Genomic DNA, 21,398 nt, shown 5'->3' with positions numbered 1-21,398 from the left:
CTCTGAATTTTGCCTCCTTGACTTGTGACAGCTCAAGACCAGTGTCTCAAATGCAGGCAAACTACAATACAAGAAGAGTTCTATGCATGTCTCACAGTGAAGCTATCTCCCGGTACCATTCAACTTCTGGAGCTCTGCAGATTGAACAAGTTTGGTTGTGAAATGGATAAATTAATGGATATAGGCAGTGCTTTTTTTTCTTTAAAAAAATGTTTAGGGGTACTCTCATTTTCCTACGCATATTGAAATACTGCCCCTCAGTGAGGCCAAACTTAGATTCACAAAATGTTTAGGAGCATGCGTACCCCTGTGTACCCCCCCCCCAGAAAACAACAACACTGGATATAGGTACAACACATCTTAAGGCACAGGTTTTAAGCTTTTGATGAGCCTTGCCAGGTGATATGTAATGTCCAACATCTCCAGAAAGGAAAAGAACAGAACAATTAACAAATTGCACTGAAAGTGGGGTTGTTCAAAACATTATAAATTTAAAAGCAGAGGTTTGGGGTTTTTTTAAGCCTCCCATTCTGCAATTCCATTGCAGTTGCATTGGATTGCATTATGGTTGTTTTGCTAATATAATCATAACTAGCTACGCCTTAACTGCAGTCGATCATGAGAAATCCAGTGGTGACTCCCTTAAGACTCAGCTGAATTTTACATTTTATGTTTAAACAGCGGAAGGAATCTGATGAGGTGTGCTTGACTAGATAATTAGAGATGCACTTCCTTGTTTACGTTGATGATAAGACCTCCATTGTACTAGTAGAATGAGTCTACTGTACTGCATGGCCTGAGCCTCCATGATGAAACAGTCTTGCCGAAGCTAAGCAAGTCTAAGTCTGGGGTGTGGGTGGCGCTGTGTTCTAAACCACTGAGCCTCTTGGGCTTGCCGATCAGAAGGTCAGCAGTTTGAATCCCCGCGATGGCGTGAGCTCCCATTGCTCTGTCCCAGCTCTTGCCAACCTAGCAGTTTGAAAGCATGCCAGTCCAAGTAGATAAATAGGTACTGCTGTGGCGGGAAGGTAAATGGCATTTCCATGCACTCTGGTTTCCGTCACGGTGTTCTGTTGTGCCACAAGTGGTTTAGTCATGCTGGCCACATGACCCGGAAAGCTGCCTGTGGACAAACGCCAGCTCCCTCTGCCTGAAAGCAACATGAGCACCGCAACCCCATAGTCACCTTTGACTGGACCTAACCGTCCAGGGGTCCTTTACCTTTAAGTCTGGTCAGTGCCTGGATAGAAGACTGTTGGTGGAAACCCCTGTATGTTGTCCTGAGCCCCACAATGAAGCAAAGCAGTGTAAATGTAACAAACAGATAATATAATAGCAACACATGCAACATACATAGGAATCCTGACCTTATTATTTTGCCCCTATGCCTGTCATTGTTTTACACTCTGGTTATGAGAACATCCTCCTCCTGTAGTATATCTGACACTGGGTCCCCCACCTCACAATATATCTGAGTGTTTTTAAGATAACTCTTCTACAAATTCTGTTACGGCACCTCCTACTTACTCATAGAAATTCTGAATGCAACCCTTTGAGGGTAACAGGGAAAGTTGCTTGTTTGCTTATAAAATGAGCTTTCTTTTACCCTACACTTCTACAGCAGTAAAGAAAAATAATAGGTGCATTATGTACTGATGGCTCCTATGCTATTTGGGGCTTCTTATTTTGCTGCAAAAGGTATGGTTTATCCATATGATAGTTTTCCAGCAGCGTCCTCGAATTTATGAGGTTACAGAGAATGATGTCTGCGGTGTACAGGAAAACCTCCAGTAAAGTTTGCAAGAAGATGAGTAAAACATCTTTTTTTCCCTTTGGGGCTTTTCCTCACATCACGTGAAGGGGAAATGCCAAATGGAATTTCCTGTGTTTGTAGTGGGATGGTGGAATCTGACTAATTTACTCAGAGAGAGTCTCGTCTTCCCACCTGTTACAAATTTCAAGGGGGGGGGAATGCACAGGGACCTCAAAGCAATATATTTCACTGGACCAATCAGTTAATAAGCTTTGGGGTTATGTTTCTGCATAAGGACATGGTGTTAAGATGACTTTGCAGCTGTTTCAGACTTAAGGCAATAATGGTAAAGCCTAGGCAAACTAATTAAGTTAATACAGTGCAAAAGAACGCTGGTTACACCAGCCTTCCCCAACAACCTGCAAATCACTTTTAATATATTAAACAATCTGAGTTACTATAAACAATAATAAATCCAAGATAGAAGCTGAAGACAAATCTTGGCCATGTGTTTGCTAAGGTGCTTTAAATCAATTTTCCCCAACCTGGTGCCCCCCCTCCCAGATGTAGTTGGACTACAACTCGTATCAGCCTCAGCCAACATGACTGATGGGACTTGTAGTTCAAAACACCTGGAAGGCACCAGGCTGGGGAAAGCTGAGATACACAAAGGGATCCTAGGAGAATTTATGAAACATCTGCATTTCAAGATAGAAAAATTACCCCCTCAATTGGACTTTCTTAAAATAATTTGAAAAGATAAAACCAGGCTCTGGTTCCTTTTACTCCCATGTAAGTCACTGCACAGGGGGGAAATCACACTTTTTCAGGTGTTTTCCTACCTATATTTTATGGGATCAGAATGTCGTTTCTTTTCAACACAGAGAAAGGGGAGGCGTGGTTACATGTCTCTTAATTGAGTCAGGTCTGCCTGCCCATCCACAAACTTGTGTATTATTGCTTAAGGTAAAAGCACAGGTGTTGAGAATGTACTGCGAATGGGTTAAGATTTTTACTTAAATATCTCTACTTGAGATGAAACCTGAGATGAAGCTGCAGCTGGTCAGGCCTCTGTGAAGGTTACAACGTAGGTGGGCCTGGCAAAAACACCTTGGTTACCGTTACTAGGGAAGGAAACACCTCTGGCAGTTAGCAGTGCTGAAAGTGAATGTCACTGATATATTTGCACTGATCAGGGGCCTTTAGAAAGGACTAATATGGTTGGAGTACTGAGCGTTACTCAAACGTTCATACTGTTGTTGTTCAGTTGTTCAGTCGTGTCCGACTCTTCGTGACCCCATGGACCAGAGCACGCCAGGCACGCCTATCCTTCACTGCCTCTCGCAGTTTGGCCAAACTCATGTTAGTAGCTTCGAGAACACTGTCCAACCATCTCATCCTCTGTCGTCCCCTTCTCCTTGTGCCCTCCATCTTTCCCAACATCAGGGTCTTTTCTAGGGAGTCTTCTCTTCTCATGAGGTGGCCAAAGTACTGGAGCCTCAACTTCAGGATCTGTCCTTCTAGTGAGCACTCAGGGCTGGTTTCTTTGAGAATGGATAGGTTTGATACTAGTTCATACTAGTCTTTGGGTATTTGGGTAAAGACCAATAGAAGGGGGTCCTGCAAGCTGTCCACATATTGGGGGTCAGACACAATAGCCAGCAGAGTAAAAGACCAGAGAAAGCACTGTTGGGAGTCAACTGAAGCTTGAGTCAGGCAGAGAAGAGCCTTGCAGGTAAAAAGTTGCCAGCCCAAACAACCAAAACAAAAAACTAGTCTACCTGCTCTCTCATACAAAAACCCTTAAAGTCAGGGGAGGATACAAAATTGTCTCCTGGAGGCAATTCTAAACGTGCCCAAAGGTAACAAAGCAACTGGGTATTTACAAGCGTGCCCTCGTTCTTAATTCCTCACTTATTTCCAATTCTTACCCATGCCTACATGCATTTCCAAAATATAATGAGAAAGCAAATCTAATCCTCAAGTTCTGTGAGAATGTAGCTATGAGGACATGGGGGGCGAGGGTACAATTAACGAAGAGTGCAGACATTGGATCAAAATTAAAGGAGACATACCAAACTCTTCTTTATATTGCACAGTTGCCGCACCTGAGAGGTCTACAAGAACTTGAGTAGAGTTCACCATATTATGGAACTTGGAAGGAAGTGATGGAGAATCCACATTAGAATATCCATATTGCTCGGTTGCTCTGCCTCATTTCAAAATTAAATATATATTTTTCTGAAAACGTGAATTGTTACTTTTGTTTCAGAATTAGAGAGAGAACTTGGCAGGAGGCCGAAGAAGGTCTGCATTGTTAAAGTGGTGGGAACCAGGAACCTGTGGAAAAACATTGTTGTGCTGTGTGTTAATTCGTAAGTACAACCATATTCCTGTACAGTGTATAACATATTGGTGCCCATGGGGCAATGAGGAGAAGATGAAGAATGCTTTACCTTTTAGCACACAAACCCAGTGGGTGATCTCCAACTTAGAGTAGACCTGTTGAAATCAATGGACTTAATCATTTCTGTGGATCTTCTTGGAGTATGGCTAAAATTAGGCATCCCCTACTGTCTTGGATTTGAGCTCTGGAAGTGAAAATCTGGTTGCTCTTCATTCTCCAAAGTGGTTAGTTCGCCCTTGGATCAGACTCAAAAGAGAACTGAACGTTAACACCTGCAGTTGTCGCCACCTCTTCGTTGGAATGGGATGTTTTGCAACCGTTCAGAAGAAGCCCTTTCCCTGCCTTCTGTTTTTGCTTTCCAACTCCCTCTCCACCGGCTGCTTTCTCCCACCGTTCCATGTTTGCGGTGGGAACACTGGAATACAACCCTAACTGGGGGAAAGCAGCTTTGTGGGAGGGGTTAATCCACCCTCCCATGGTCTCCAGGTTACTTGCTTACAATACTGCTTCATGGTGGAGAGGCAACAGGAGGGGTGTTGTTGCAGGTGTAACATGCAGTTTCACACTGGGGCCTTTTCCAGTGCATTTTCTGGCGGTTTGTGATGTTTGTTAGCAAGTATCACAAAGCAATCTTTGGTGTGTGAAAAACACCGTACATGCAGTGCTGTTAAGGTGAACAGCGCATGGTACAAAAATCAATGGATGTCTCAAGGAGGCAGAGGGAGAGAGTACAAAACATCCAGATCTTTTTGTCAAAAGTGAAGACATCTGTGGGAAATGTTCACCATGACTAAAAGCATCCAAGTTTGCCAAAAGTCTTTGTCACCTGCTACTGGAGCAGAACATTTTGAAATAAAGCAGAGAAATCTCTCATCTCCTCTGGAATTAAAAATTAAAATTCCCATGCTACAGCAGTAAACTAGCTTAGGGGCTGCAGGGCAGACCACGTGGTAGTACACCTTTCTAGCCACTTTCCACCACTCACGATTTGCCACCTAAGACAACTGTCCCACTCTGCCTCATGGTATGTATTCTGCAGTCTCATGCAAGTGCAGAAAATGCACTGTATTGGACACTGTGTGTTGAGTCTCTGCTTGCTTTTTAAAATGTGGGCGCCTTCCCCTATTTCGTTGAAGATTGGCTTCACAGTGATATAGTCATTGTCCAGTGAAATATTGCTGAAGAACAGGTCTACTAGGATTTCTTGTTTTCAGAGGACATGGCTTCAGTAGCTTACATAGTTCCTTCCCCTTTGCACTAAACTAGTAAGATTGGATAAGGTGTGCAAAATCAAGCAATTATGTATAAAATCAATTTGTATACCATGTGCAGGTCACATAATTGTGAAGCATAACATTTTCGCAGCCCTGGTTAATATTTAACCTAGTACCAATGGTACATTTGATGTTGTATAGAACACAAAAGGTGATCTCACCCTAGCTCTCTCATCAATTGTTGCTAGTTGATATTGCAGCTGCCCTAACCATATGTATGGAACCTGAGCTGCGGTAGCAAAACAGTTTCTGTGTAATGTATAAGCGACTCTTCAAGGCAGTGTCCACGTTTGCCTAGCTGTGGCAAGCTGCTCTGACCCAGTGGCTCTCCTCTCCACCCTGCAGTGTCCCATGAGACTCATCACATGGATCTTTGAAGTTGCAGGGAAAGTTTATTCAATGGCAGTGAATGCTCTTTGGGGGATCTGTTACTGGCATGGAATCTCTCCATGCAATACAGAAGATCCCTCAGGCAAGTCATGCTAGATGTTATGGCAGAGTCCTGACGGCAACTGCTTGGATATGGTTTGCCACAGGTAACGTGTAGACCAGAGATGGGAACCTATTGCCCTTTAGATGATGCTAGACTCCACTCCCAACAGCCCCAGCCAGCATGGCCAATCATAAGGGATAATGATAACAACTTGTGAAAGGTCACAGGTTCCTCATGCTTCATATGGACTCTTCCTAAAAGCTGACCCTGGCATCTAGAGCAAGTGGGAGAAAGAACCATGGTTATCGGATGACTGATAAATGTAACAATAAAATAAATTGATGTGCAATTCAGATTTCCCCCCTCTACTTTTTGTAAGAGCAAAGCATTTGGGACTAACCTATGTCATTTCCCCTCCCTGCATTCCAGCTTTGGGTTGTATGTCATTATCTGTCTGGCTATTCAATAACAGCACCCTGTTCCTCCTTGTGTTTTGTCCCCCAAAGGCTGACTGGCTATGGGATACACCACTGCTTTGCAAAGAGTATGATGGGTCACGAAGATAAGATGTCACTCACCAACAATTTCTATGCGGACTACTATACCATGGCAGGGATAACGCTGGCATCCTGCCTAGCCATGTGCCCTGTTGTTGGATTCCTTGGGCGAAGAGGGGGATTGCTGCTCTTCATGATCCTCACTGCTCTGGCTTCACTTTTACAACTAGGTCTTCTCAACTGTGAGTTCAGGCATCCAACTACTGTATCCCTTCTATGTGCCTTGGGCTCGCTTTGCAAAGCACTGTGCTTTTTATTTGTACAAGGTTTCAAGTCTGCTGCTATTTTCAGCTATAGGTGGGAAATGCACTTGTAGGGAAGTATTAAAAAACAAAAAAACAAAAAAACTAGCTGTGCCAATCTGATTTGGAGAGAGTGGAGTCCTAAACATGGAACAATGAAAACCAAAATTCATGTTGGCCCTTTGTTCCTTCCCCCCCCCCCTTTAGGGTTGGTTTACATGCTACTTTGTTCACATTCCAGCTTTTTCATTGCAGCCGATTGTCCTCCTCTCCACTTTAATTTTTTAGCACTGATTTGCCATGTGATTCTCACCTATTTCATGGAGCGTTTACTCAGCCCTGGAACTCTGAGCACCCAGTATTGCTGAAGAAACTGTCTGCGTGATGAAAAAGTGCCATGCAGTAACTGGCACTAGAAAATCCAGTACCTTGGGGTGCAGATATCATATTGACTCATCCTTGTTACAATAAAACTAATGGCTATAGCAAGGGCCTTTACATTGTTCCAGTTTCTTTGCTTGCTTCCTATGCAAATACATTCATATTGACAAAGCTCAGAGTTCATCAGGTTTGTTTGAGTGGTTTCTTTTTTTAAAGCAAATTGCTATCTGGCAATCCAATAAATTACTGGTATTGATTAACTTAAGTGCAAGCATCCTAGAACCTTTTCTCCTTTGATTCAAGGCCATCGCTCTCTACATTTGAACTGCACACTTTGACTGTATTCACATGCCACATTAAAGCCATAGTTAATGTTTACAATGGTTTAATACAAACGAATGCCATACTAGTGCACGGTTCATAGAGGTCCCCCACTTGGCTGCACTCTTGCTCCTCAGCATGTTGGAACCAACAAACAAGAAGCCTTGGTTTGCCATGTGATCTGAAATAGTGCTCCTGCCCGTTCTTGACTTTCCACTCATTGTTTCTTTAGGGGGGGGGTGAACTGCAAGCCTGAATTTGAATGTTTTCTTGCTTCTTGTGCAGGGAGGAGCAGAGTGAGGACTTTGGAGCAGCATGCACCAGCACCTGCTCATTCACATTTAAACATAGTCATAAGAAGCTGCGACTCTTAATCTCAGGGTCATGAGTTCAAGCCCCAGGTTGTGCAAAAGATTCTTGCATTGCAGGGGTTTGGACTAGATGACCCTCGTGGTCCCCTCAAACTCTACAGTTCTGTGATTCTATGGAACATGTATTGTGGAACCACAAAATTTATCTTTGTTTCTACAGAGGTCTGCACACTCTAGACTGGGCAGAGTCAGTGTAGGAAAGGAGTCCAATTCTTTAAACTTAAAAGTTTTAAGGGTTGCACAAAGAAGAGAAGGTTGGCTGGTGTGCCTTTTTCCAGCACTGCAAGTAGAACTCTCCCAAGTCGTGAGGATTCTGCTGCTGCAGGAGTAAGTCACATCAACCAGCTATAGGAAGGGAAGAACACCCCCAGCCATTTGAATACCACCCATAAAGATTGGATGCAGAGGCAATTTCTCTTCCCAGAGTACAAAAAAGCACCACTGGGAGCAAACGACTACCAGACTACTTTTACTATGTTCCCTGCTTTTAGCCTAGCACTCACTCCCTTCCAGTGCATCAACTGTGCCTTATGGAATTCCCCTCAGAGTCTTTAGCACCTGTTCAAGAGAAATCTGATCACGTGATACTTGTGGATGAGGCAGGTCTTCCCAAATGACTGAACGTCTCATGGAGCTTCCTATACAGTGGTACCTCGGGTGAAGTACTTAATTCATTCCGGAGGTCCATTCTTAACCTGAAGCGTACTTAATCCGAGGTACCACTGTAGTGTGTCAAATGCATTTTCTTAAGCACAGCTCTTTACATGATTAGCTTATGCAGTACACATACAGGCTAGAAGACACCTACTATAAAGCAGTGATGGGGAACCTGTGGCCCTCCATATGTTGTTGGACTCTGCTCCCATCAGCCCTTCTGGCATGGCCAATGGTCAGAGATCATGGAAATCGTTCAGCAACACCTGGAGCCCCAGAGATTTCCCCATCCCTGCCTCCAAGTCTTCTATCTGTTCATTATGTGTATTAACAGTTCATATGGAAATTGCTCAAACATGCAGAAAATGGAGGGGAAAGGCATGGAGAGGAGGATCCCTGTTTATGATAATCACAAAGTTTCGAGTCCTGAGATTTACAATAGGACTTCAAGTGGAAACCTTTGGAATTCTGTCAAGTAAAAGTTTTCAGAGTTCCTGGGTGCCAGGCTTATGCAAAAATTAAAGTTCCATTCCTTGTTCATATTGGATGTGTGTGTGCGCTTAAATAGCTGATGAATAGTGTTTTGATCTGTTCACTCATTGTTGAGCTTTGGCACAGACAACTTAGTGGGGGGGGGAGATTCAGGGCTTTGCTTTCTAAGGAACCCCCTCTGTGAATTACAGCTAATTTTGACTCTCTTTAAAATTCTCCCTTCATTATCAACACAAAGGCCCTTGTTTGGTTTCTGCACTAATTTCAGGCCTAGAAAGCTTCAAGGGCATGCCTTCCATTGTTGTTATCTCTCATTAGAGTTCAATCTTTCCATTGGGAATCGGACAGAAAATTACATGTCCTGTCATGTTGGGTGGGGAAAGGGGCTATTTTATGGTGTGGTTTGCTTTTTACTTTTTAAGTAACTGGCACTTAATTGTCATGTTTTTCTATGCATATTCTTGATGGTCCGTTTTCTTTTTCTCTCTCCTATTTTAATACATTTGCGCTTCTGAATCCAGTGATAGGAAAATACAGTCAACTTCCAGACTCAGGTATAGTTTTCAAGTCCATTTTCGAATGTGATTTATTTTTGTTGTGCCACAATATTGTGACATTACTTCCCTCCCAGCCACAAAGCATCTGCAACTCAGGCTCACACACTTCTTTCCTCCCCACCCCAGCTGAATGTCTGAAGCAAGCAATCCCACATTTAGAGAACTGGAGGCACCTCACTAACACTGACAATAGAAACCGTTAGGAAGTAATGTAAAATTCATTCATTGAAAAATAGTATGTTTTGAGGTTACAGAAGAAAATGCAAAAAAAAAAAAATGTGTCTTGGATGTTTCTTTAAATCTGTGAGAGCAGATTTGCATGCATGCCCTGGTCGATCCTGCAAATATGAAGTAATGGACATGGTTGTGTGAACCAACCTTCCACATGCTTCTGTATATGCCAGTAGTATTCTTACACAGGTCTTAAGTGGTGGATAAGAATGAATCAGTCTATTTCCAATCTGTGTTCACCCATAAGTCCATTTTACATTAATTTGCAAAAAGCAAAAAACCTGTTTTAAAAAATTGCCCCCCAAAATTACATTCATATTTAAATATTTAATTTTAGTCATGTTTTCTCTCAAAATACGCGTATCTAAACCATTTAGATACATTTTATAAGCTGAGAACTGCACTGGAACGTTGGGAAAGTCTGGTGCATAGCCAAGTTCTGAGCCACACATTAGACTGGTTGATGCAGGTTTAGAAAAACACTGGCTTCCTCAAGCATCTGTAATTGTGGCTGTGCTTCAGTTGGCTAAGGAAAATTGAATATAATTTAAACAAAGGTACACCATCCCTGCAACAGTGTCCAGAAATGTGGCACTTTACCCTTCTCAATAGGAATGAATGGCTAAAGTTTACTTATGTGAAATGGTGAAAAGGTTCACATAGGGAACCACTGATATAATAGTTGAACCTGTTCTCTGCATTACTGTCTCCTGCATTACTGTGCATTGTTGTTCTGTGCTGCTGTTTCGTTTCGCCATTGGTTAGTTTTGTGTTTTTATACAGTGATTTTGTTGGAATTTGCATGGGTCGCCTCCAGTGCTTGTCCTACTCAGAATAGACTTACGGAAACTAATGAAACTAAGTCATATTCCTTAACTTCAGTGAGCCTGCTTTGAGGAGGACTAGCATTGGCTAGAACCATATCTGTCTTAAATTGACATACTTTTGTAAACTGCCCTGAGACCAGCCAGTGATGAGAGAGGTATAACCGAAACTAATAACTAAATGGCTGGTTTTATTTCGACATAATAATAGTGTTTGGTGGAGGGGGGCAGCTTTAAAAGGTTTAAAATGTTGGTCATGGCTTTAAAATGTTGATCATGAATGGGGATCATGAATTAACCTTTTTTTGCATGTATCTCGTAGGTATGAGCGACACTGTAAAAGACAAATTCTCTACAGCGTTTTCCATCGTCGGTATGTTTTCATCACACGCAGTAGGAAGTCTCAGCGTTTTCTTCTGTGCAGAAATCACACCAACAGTTATAAGGTATGGCCATGAAAAGCTCACTCAAGCTTGAGGAGATGTTCTGAGGTCTCTTGCTTTTGTACAAGGCAGTCCACTGGTACCTTTTTTGGTAGTTTTTGGGATGGACGCTTTGGAACCAGCCTCCATTAAACCCCCCAATTAGCAGGAAATGGTAGCTTTTGCAGGGAAAGTTCCGTCAGTATTGCAACATAGGACAAAAAGAGCTTTTTCAAAAAAAATACAGTGGTACCTCGGTTTACGAACTTAATCCGTTCCGGAAGTCTGTTCTTAAACCGAAACCGTTCTTAAACCGAGGCGCGCTTTCCCTAATGAGGCCTCCCACCGCCAGTGCCCTTCCACCGTTCAGATTCCATTCTTAGAAAGAGGTAAAGTTCACAAACTGGGACACTACTTCTGGTTTTGTGGAGTTCGTAAAATGTATAGTTCATAAACAGGGCTGTTCTTAAACCGAGGTACCACTGTATCCCCATGTGCTGTTTTCTGTTTTCAGGATGTACAGCTGAGTGGGAAATATTTGGGCAGGTTGCTACCATCCTTTCCCAGGGTTGATATGAGGATGCAAAGGCTAAGGAACTATGTGCCCTGAGCTCTTTGGGTGCATGTTGGGATTCTTTTTTAAAAAAATAATAAGAAATAAAATAAAGGTGGATTTGTATAATTTGGCTAGATCACTAGTAAAGCAAGCCGCTGAGCACGGCATGATCATGGAATCATAGAATTGTAGAGTTGGAAGGGAGCTTCCTGCAGCCAATCAAAAGCCACGCTTTGGTTTCCCAACGTTTTGGAAGTCGGACACACTTCCAGAATGGATTCCGTTTGACTTCCAAGGTACGGCTGTATAGCGGCAGTAATAATAGTACTGTTTAGCCTTCTAAGATTGCTGCAAGGATTGTTGAGAACGTGAATTTCTCTGAATATGAGAAAAAGCATTACATCAGTAAAAACAAAAATAAATTCACTTGCTATTTTTTCGTTTTTGTCGCTTGGCACCTTGAGCTCTAATAAGAAAAGGGTGGTATATTAATAAATAAGTAGCATTCTTTCTCAGTATTAAATTAAGTTGTTCTTACTGATGTTAATAGGAAATACATTATTGACCTTTAGGTTAATTTTGTGCATCAACTCAGCTGGGTTTTTTAAGTGTCGTAGCTCAAGATGAAATTAATAGAAATCTTACCAGCATTTAGTCCTTTCAAATAAAACAAGAATAATAATAATAATAATAATAATAATAATAATAATAATAATAATAATAATATGTAGAGAGCAGAGGTGAGTCAATAGCATTTATTAGAACTTCCACTTTCTTTGTCACAAGCAAAAGTCTGGTTGTGGACGGCTCCAAATTCAAGCATCCAGAGTGTGTTTTGTTTCACAAAAGCTACAACACTGAGAGCTGCAGAATGGAGGCTCCTTGATATAACAGCATTTAGTATGCTGATGCCTTAGTTTTGGTCGGTTCCTCTGGTCCCATGCTGCCAAGTACTTTAGGCATCATTGAAGACTTCTAATTCCTTATGCCAAGAAGTTCATTTGTAAAGCTTCTTTCGGGCACTTAACAAAATTAAACTCCTAACCCTGCAGCTGTGTGTGTTCTTGCTGCTACAAAATGGAATGAGAGGGTGTGTGTGTGTGTGTGTGTGTGTGTGTGTGTGTGTATCTATCTATCACACCTTGATTTTGGGAGGAGTGAAAGAAGAGTAGCAGGGATGCAAGTTGGCAAAATGGTGGCAGGATTTTGGCTACCTAAGCAGTGTCACTCACAGCCTGAGCATTTGAAATAGAGATAATGGTGTGAGTGAGCCAAGGCAGCTAGCAAGAGCTTGGGGATATGCCCTAAAATGCTTTTTCTCAGGAATCCAGTCCTGAGAAGCAGGTGCAGCCCATATACAGATGTGTACTGTACCATTGTACATCGCTTATGGGGGGTGGCCAAGGAAGGGGAAGGAATATGCAGCCTTCATCCACCGCAGCCAGATGGTGAATGAGGAGATGGAAGAGGCCTGCTCTGTTCAGTGTTGGCACAACTTGCTATATTTATGCAAAGGCCTCCAGTCATCTGCATCAAACAGTGACATAATTGATTTGCATTGGCAGCTCATTCTAGGGGCTGCTGTTTGGACTCACTGCAGGGACTGAGTGCTTGCGATCAAGGCTTTACTAAGCACAAGTCCTAGCACAGTGCTTATTTCTGCGTATGCCAGTGGAACGGCAGCTCTTTGAATCTGCATTGGATAGCCATTCATGGCTGGACTCTCCTAACTGGGACCGGGACAGACAAGAACAGGACAGTGCAAAATAAATCTGGACGCAATTTTTATATCCGTAGGGATTTGCAAAGCGTGCTCCGCGGACTAAGCAGTCTTATGGCTCTGTCAGACGGCAAAAAATAAAATAAAAAATGAAGTAGACTTGAAATGTTCTTCTTGCAGAAAAGAAGGGCGGGTATGATGTTTGTGGGTCTGATTTCTGAGCACTGAAGTTTTTCTTGGCAGGTTTGGCCACTGGGGGGGAGGCCCGTGCCATGCCACCTCTCTCCCAACAATGGTGTTGCTGCCATATGCTGTAACAGGAGGTTGTGGCATAGATAATGGTGAGGTTGGGCCTGCTTGGGTCTGCCAGCAGGAGCGTTGGGTTGGCTTTGCATAACCCTGCCTTACCACCACCCTGCAATGCCCCTGCGCTATCCTGGTAAGCAGCACCCGCTCCTGATTGGATGGTATTTCATTGTTAGGTTTTCAGTTTTTAGTTGATTAATTGGAGGAACCAGCTGGAAAAAAATATCAATTAGCATTTAGAGAGAGCCTGTTAGCATATTCATAGCTTTTGACAAAGCTTCTCTTTTAATCTTTACAACCGCACTGCAAGGTCAAGATGATAATATAATAATAATAATAATAATAATAATAATAATAATAATAATAATACTTTATTTATACCCTGCCCATCCAGCTGTGTTTCCCTAGCCGCTCTGGGCAGCTCTCAACAGAATATTAAAAACACAATAAAACTTCAAACATTAAAAACTTCCCTAAACAGGCTGCCTTCAGATGTCTTCTAAAAATCAGATAGTTGTTTATTTCCTTGACATCTGATGGGAGGGCATTCCACAGGGTGGGCGCCACTACCAAGAAGGCCCTCTGCCTGGTTCCCCGTAACCTCACATCTCGCAGCGAGGGAACTGCCAGAAGGCCCTCAGAACTGGACCTCAGTGTCCGGGCTGAACGATGAGGGTGGAGTCGCTCCTTCGGGTATACTGGGCTGAGGCTGTTTATCCCCATATTGCCTATGGCCAGTGTTGCACCTGAGACATTGTTTTCCCTGATGCCATCTAATGAATTTCTGACAGAGAAGTGATTCCTACTGGGCACTTTTTGTAGATAAGATGCAGCTCTGTACCAGCTCTTGGATTAATTGGGGAGAGATATTTCAAGCACTATATTCTTTTAAAAATGTGAAGCTGCCCAAGCCATGGGTGGCAGGCCCCATCATAGAAGTGGCATTCCTCCCTCTCACACATGGAATGGAATGGAATGCAGGATAGGGCCTGCTGTGACAGGAATTTGTATCATCTGGGGGGGGGGGGAATATGATTCCTTCATCTGTAAATGTGTGCAGATTTCATCAATTAACTAAAATTCATCCAGTTGGTCAGCTGAGATTTCTTTAATCTGAGGGCACCCTGTTGGCTGACTGAATGACTAACTGACAGGAAGAGAAATATTCAGAATTTTAGAGTGGGAGAATGATAAAGAACCGTAACTATATAAAACGTCTTTTTCAATCACTGTAGTTCCTCATTATTTTTAAGTGGCTCTGTATAAATCTGAGGAAAGCCTGCTCCCTAGTGATGACAAAAGAGAATTTCACAAGTTAGTTTCTTAGTGATCTGGAGATAGAAAGTAGACTCGCTCATGAAAGCAACAGGTGGGCAATTATGAGTGGTTGCCCTTTGTGCATTATATCCTAGCATAAGTTTCCTCCTTTTCCATCATTGATGTTATTAAGCGGTGTTTGGTGAATTGCTGCAAATTTAAACTAGGCAACATATCCACACTAGTTTCACAATTATAAGACTTCGTTGTTTCTGCTTATTTTTTAAATGGCCAGGGTTGGGTTGTGTGGGGTAATTTTCACTCAAAGCATACAGAATTTGGATTTTCAAGGCCATGAAAATTGATCCTTCTGGATTTCCCCCCCCCCAACTGGATGTGAAGGGTAGTAAATACCTGGTGCCATTGAAATGGCCAGGTAAAATCTGAGTAAGATGATGGGGTATCATTGACATGAAATTAAGTCCGGCAGAACTCTTGGTTTTTTCTTTCAAAAGTGCAGATAACTTGGAGGAGTACCAATGGAAGTCTAACCCATTTTCACTCTGAGCTGCCCCTTACTTTTAGAGCCCTTGCCACCACTAGGAGGAGGAGTCTAGCTGCTTAGTCCAAAATCTGAGCTGTGTCCCATCGTGTGCCTACCCCCTGCCCCCCCACCTACTAAAGATGGGCAAAATACATTCACAGTAATAAATTATATTAGGAATTGAAGGCGAAGAATGCTAAGTTGGATTGCTGGGGAGCCTCCTTATTCCAGGAGGAAACTTAAAGAATAAATCATTTGGGGCTACTAATTGCCTTTTTTTAAAACACAATTTAAGCTTGATTAAGTTATCAGTGGGGTTGCCCTTTCTCTATTGAAAGGATGAACTCCTTTACGATGCTCCAGGAGAGAGAGCATGATTTTGGGGTCTGGAGCAGCAGAACGTACACAGCCAGGGACCCATTCCTGTGGAACTTGCTAGCACAGTAAAGTGGGACCTTTTTTGAGGTGCATTTAAAGAGCTTTCAGAAGTATAACTATGAAACGTGTAGAACTGCTTATGTTGGCGGTTTTAATTGCAATGTTTTAATTGTTGCAAACTGCTTTGGGTTTCTTTTTTTAAAAAAAAAAAAGTTGGTGCATAAGCGAAGCGAATCATTTCGAAGGCGACTCCGCCATACAGGTAACTGCACGTACAATTCTGATCCATTTATGATGCCATAACATTGCAAAGTGGTAAATCTGTAACCAAACTGATTTTTGTTACCCAAATATATATATATATATAATCTGTGCATGCTCATTTCCACAGGGGCGGTGGGCTTGGCCTCGTCCAGGCTAGCGCAGGCTTTGGCATGCTCACGGCGCCCATCATGGAGCTCCACAACCAGAAAGGCTACTTCCTCCACCATGTCATCTTTGCCTGCTGCACCCTCATCTGCATCATCTGTATCCTCCTCCTGCCCGAGAGCAAAAACCAGAACCTGCCGGAGAACATTCCAGACGGCGAACATTACACCCGCCAGCCCCTCCTGCCGCACAAGAAGGGGGAACAGCCTCTGCTGCTGACAAACTCCGAACTCAAGGATTACTCTGGCCTCCATGATTCGGCCGCCGCCGTGAACGACGGAGTGACCGAGAGCGTCACTGCCAACGGGATGAAGGCGATGTAGCTGGCCGGCTGGAGGAGAAGGCACTTTTGATGGGGCAGTGCTTTCCACGAGAGGTTTACAGACCAGTGAAATTAAAGGGACAGATACATGGGGGGGGGAATGGACTCTGCTGCTAAAGCCACTTTTCGTAGGAATCTTTTGATTGGGGTGCAAATTGCTTTGGAAACAGTAATGGGGGGGGAATGCATCCTCAAAGCAACTGGCTGGAGACAAAACTGCCCGTCGGAACTTTTCTTTTCTTCCTGCCATGAAATGTTTCTATTTATTTTAATGATTCTCCCCGCCATGAAGCACTTTATTCCCTTTTCTCCTTTGTTGACCACAAACATGAAGCCGCGTTGTTCTCCGTAAGAGCAGACATTCCAAGATAGAAATCATGAGATTCGTTTTGCTTTTTATTGTCTCTTTTTGTGCTTTTGTTGGAGGAATGAAGCATCTCCTTGCTGCGACAAAGAATTATTTGGACTACTGACGTTTTAGGTTCAACCAGTTTTCTTTGTCTCTCCAGATAATCCAGTCCTCCCTACCACCACCCCATCTTGCAGTTTACCTACTGTATAAGTGTGCATACAAAGCTCTCACTTAAAATTCCAACTCCATTCTAGGCAGCAGAAATAGAGTTTGGTTAGTGAGCTGTAGTCTGTTTTTTAAAAAGCTGTTTTCTAAACTTGAAAAGTGGAAGAGTCCACACATTGGTTGCAGTTTCAAGTCTAAAAGAAACCACTGCACAAGCAAACTACGTTTTTTTCCAATGGAGATCAGGCATGTGGATTTAAAAGAGGAATGTTATAGGGAATTCTTACAGGTGTTTATTAATAATAATAATAACAACAACAATAAGCAATTTCAAAATTCGTTACTCAGTGGTAAACAAGGCTTTACCTGAAGTGGTTCTGACCTAACACAGGTTCTAGGGACTATAAGGTAGTGCTTTTTCTATGAGAATATCTCCAATTTGGGAAGGGAAAAAGATGGCCCAGAAGGGTTTAAGACTTGAACATGCTTGGTCCAGAAGTGGCTAGACTGGAAAGTTCTGTCTATCCCAACACTGGCTCAGCTGCGACCCCTCCCTGTCCCCCAAAGACTGATTTTAACGGACTAATATGAGCGATAAGCTGTAAATGGAATGATACGATAAATTAATGCTTCAGATTAGGGGAAGAGGAGATGGGGAATAATAAGCCAAACAGGCTCTTTGGATGTTTAATAGAGACCAGAGTGGTTTCCTTATGAGATTTGTAATAGTGTTTTTCCAAGAATAGGTATCAGCCGGCTGCCATTTTCCAACGTGAAAGCTTATGGGAAATGGCCACTTGAAGTGCACCAAAATAAAAATCCCAAGTGCTCTTGTAGGATTTCTCCTCCCCTCCACCCCCAATAAACAAATGCATTGGCCCCATATGGTCCACTTGGCTGAAAGCAGACGTCCCCTGATCCTAAATGTATTTAGAGACTGAAATTCAACAGAGGTTGTTCTTGCTTAATATGGGTTTAGGATCAGGATGTCAACGAAGCAAAAAAAAGAAAAAAGAGCAACCCACCAACAGCCTTCTTCCTTCCTCTTCCACCAAAAGCTAGCAACGATTTAAATGTTCCTAACACAAACAGATGTTGGCTGCTCAAGCCGTGTTCATTGCGCAAGAGCTTTGCAGAGCCAGCTTTGTGCAAGGATGTTCTGGAGTTGCAGCTACTTTGCTTATAGTTAACTGTCCCCTTCCCTCCCCTTCCACTCAGACCATGCATTTGTGATTGCCCAGTGGTACAGCCATTTAAATGAGTGCAGCAGCCAGATGTGTGGTGGCGTGTACATCCATCCACTTGACTGTCACTTTGTTTGATGTACATCTTGCATTTGTGGGTGAAGGAAAGGGACTCTTCCCACCCCCACCCCCCCAGTGTGCTTTCCTCCCTGCCGTGGCCCTTCTTTGCTCTATATATTGTCTGTTAACTTGCTTGTGTTTCTTCTTTCTTCCTCTGTCGGGCTGCTTTTTTGCGTTCCTGCGACCAAGCCCACAAAGCAGCTTGTCATATAGCAAGTTGTGCAGCGTTTCAGTGCTGGCTTTTTTTGCTAGGAAGGCAAAATTGGCCTGATCTAAGAGGCAAGAATGTATGTACTTGAGAAGAAAAAAATGACGACGTTGTTGTAAAGCTGGTAACTTTCATACAGAGGTTGAGACACTCGGGAAAATCTTTCTCAAGCTCCATTGAGGGAAAGACAACAACACTGAATAGTTCAGTGGTGTGTATATATATAACTTTATATATATAAAGTTATAATTTCCCCCCCTGAAGTGCCACTGCTGCATTCACCTGAGTGGGACTTGAAAAAGTGCGAGCCCCATCTTTCTTACACTCTCTAATAAACTGTCTGGCTTCGACCACAAAAAGGCCACTTCTTCCTCTCCATTCTACTTTTATGTCGAGACTATTACAACCTCGCAGCGAAAAATAAGGCCTCTTTGAATTGTGCAGTATTCATGTGCCAAATTTGTGTAACGCCTTTTATATAATGCTTGTTAGCAAGCGACCTATCAGGAACACCCTAGCATTTCAGTAAAATCTATGAAGTTTAATTTTTTTCATTGTTTTTAAACTAGAGTGGGGCCCTGAAAAGCATTTTAGAGAGAGGCAGAGAGAGGATTTGGTTATCGACGTGCAAGAGTTCCAGGCCAACACACAGCACTTTTGCAATCCTTGTGGTACAAAACAGATTTCTAATTCCCCGTCTCTGTGCATATAGTCTTAGAATAGTGTAACGAATCATGTGGACCACATGCCAGCCTGTGGAGTTCATTGCATTTTAACACCATTAAAGTCTTTGTTGTGCTCATTTCTTTCGCCTGCTGCGCTTTCTACTTTCCTGTTCTGATGTGACGCTCCTTAACTTTACAAACAAGAAAAAGCAAGAGAGAGGGAGTTTCTTAACATATTTAATGGACTATGTAAGGTGATGGGAGCACTTGGTGATTATTTTTTCATATAAAAAAATAATATAAAAATTAATCTTTTGATTTTTCCTCCCCTTTTATTTATATCGTTGGAAATCTCACTTTTTGAATCAGTACTTCACATTTTGTTTCCAGCTTATTTTACAGTTTTCCCTTGGTCCAAAAGCAAATGTTCATTTCCCTTCGCAGTAGTACTTTTGCTGAAGATACTTTAAACATCCAGTACCTCATGGTGCTTAACAGATTCAAATCGGCTTTCGACAAAGGGACAAGATTAACACTAACTTACCATCCGAGCAGGTGGCGCTGTGGTCCAAATCACAGAGCCTAGGGCTTGCCGATCAGGAGGTCGGCGGTTCAAATCCCCGCGATGGGGTGAGCTCCCATGGCTCGGTCCCAGCTCCTGCCAACCTAGCAGTTCGAAAGCACGTCAAAGTGCAAGTAGATAAATAGGTACCGCTCCGGTGGGAAGGTTTCCATGCGCTGCTCTAGTTCGTCAGAAGCGGCTTAGTCATGCTGGCCACATGACCCAGAAGCTGTACAACGGCTCCCTCGGCCAGTAACGCAAGATGAGCGCCACAACCCCAGAGTCATCCGTGACTGGACTTAACAGCCAGGGGTCTCTTTACCTTTACCTTTTTTACCTTCTGAGCAAAGAGCACTACTGAATTCACTGCACTACAGTCCTGTATAACTTGTAGAAAGTACCTCTCTACTGTGCCCTGCCAGGTGCTCTGTTCTGGAAGTCTCAGGCAACCAAGGTTTCTGGAAGCCCCAATATCTCCATAGCATGTAGCTGAACACAGCTCACCACCTAAACCGGTTGCAATTTGTTACAGCCTTACGGTAACGTGATGTTGACATCTCTGTAGGAAGCAGGAGTTTCTGGCCTGCCCTGTTGTTAGCTCCTCATTCGCATTATCCTTTGTGTCCTTAAGACAGGCCTGTCAGCTGCATATCGAAGCCTGTCAGCCATTTGAGTTGGCTTTCTGTTTTCGCATCTAGGCCACGGTCCTCATTGTGTAGGCATTATGTAGTAGGCCTCTATACGCAACAAGCATATGCACACCGCCGGAGGGTTGGAAGTTTGACAAGCCCATCTTTGAGGAAACACTGGTTTCCATCTCACTTTTTAAGGCGCTGCAACAGTGTACAGTGGTACCTCAGGTTACAGACGCTTCAGGTTACAGATGCTTCAGGTTATAGACTCCGCTAACCCAGAAATAACGCTTCAGGTTAAGAACTTTGCTTCAGGATAAGAACAGAAATCGTGCTCAGGCGGCGCAGCGGCAGCGGGAGGTCCCATTAGCTAAAGTGGTGCTTCAGGTTAAGAACAGTTTCAGGTTATGAACGGACCTCCAGAATGAATTAAGTTCTTAACCCGAGGTAGCACTGTACAAGCGAGGCTGGCGACGTTTCGTGGAAGGTTGTAGTGGCACCATTGACCATAGTGTGCACATTGTCCTGTGAACCGCCCTGAGACCTCCAGGTATAGGGCAGTATATAAATTAAATAAATAATAATAATTCAGCCTGCAACCAGTTAAGTTTTGCACTTACTGCAAACTTATGTTTTGAACAGAGATGAAAAGGAACAACTGTGTACATCACAAGCCTTGGCCGGGGGGGGGGGGTTATAAATAAATAAGTAAATCAAGCAAGCAAGCATCCTCTGTTGCACCATCATCTCGGCTTAAAACCAATCTTCTACCTCCAGGCTGGTCCTGGTCAGTTCTTCCTTAGCAGAAAAAAGGCTGTTCAATAATCCCCCTCATACGAAAGAGGGAACCAGATCATGCAGCCATGCCTTCATTGGTAGTGTTTGTTGTTTGTTCCTTGTTCAGATGGTCCCCTTCATAGAGTCAGTGAACACTCCATTAAAAGTAATAATTTGACATTGGCCAGATATCTGGTGCCATGCTCCCCCCCCCCCCGCCTCCCTTTGCTGGTAAACACAAGGGAAGAGTTCATGGGGAAAGGAAGGCTGTAGCAGTCACTGCAGCCTCAGTCTGTAGCAGT

General features: G+C 43.1%; 1 protein-coding gene across 2 annotated transcripts in view; it reads left to right on the top strand.

The window, feature by feature from the left end:
* SLC22A23 (solute carrier family 22 member 23) overlaps positions 1–18,243 on the top strand; it is an 84,327-nt gene extending 66,084 nt beyond the window's left edge. For both annotated transcript variants that reach the window (XM_033154484.1, XM_033154485.1), the window contains 5 exons: positions 4,026–4,128; positions 6,374–6,606; positions 9,407–9,439; positions 10,820–10,943; positions 16,072–18,243. In XM_033154484.1, coding sequence (XP_033010375.1) covers positions 4,026–4,128; positions 6,374–6,606; positions 9,407–9,439; positions 10,820–10,943; positions 16,072–16,432 — 854 coding nt within the window. In that variant the 3' untranslated portion in view covers positions 16,433–18,243. The remainder of the gene's footprint in view (positions 1–4,025; positions 4,129–6,373; positions 6,607–9,406; positions 9,440–10,819; positions 10,944–16,071) is intronic.
* Positions 18,244–21,398: the final 3,155 nt, after the last annotated feature.

Source organism: Lacerta agilis, chromosome 7 (genome assembly GCF_009819535.1).
Source record: "Lacerta agilis isolate rLacAgi1 chromosome 7, rLacAgi1.pri, whole genome shotgun sequence".
Classification (NCBI taxonomy): Eukaryota; Metazoa; Chordata; class Lepidosauria; order Squamata; family Lacertidae; genus Lacerta; species Lacerta agilis.
This window is presented reverse-complemented; position numbering and strand designations above follow the sequence as displayed.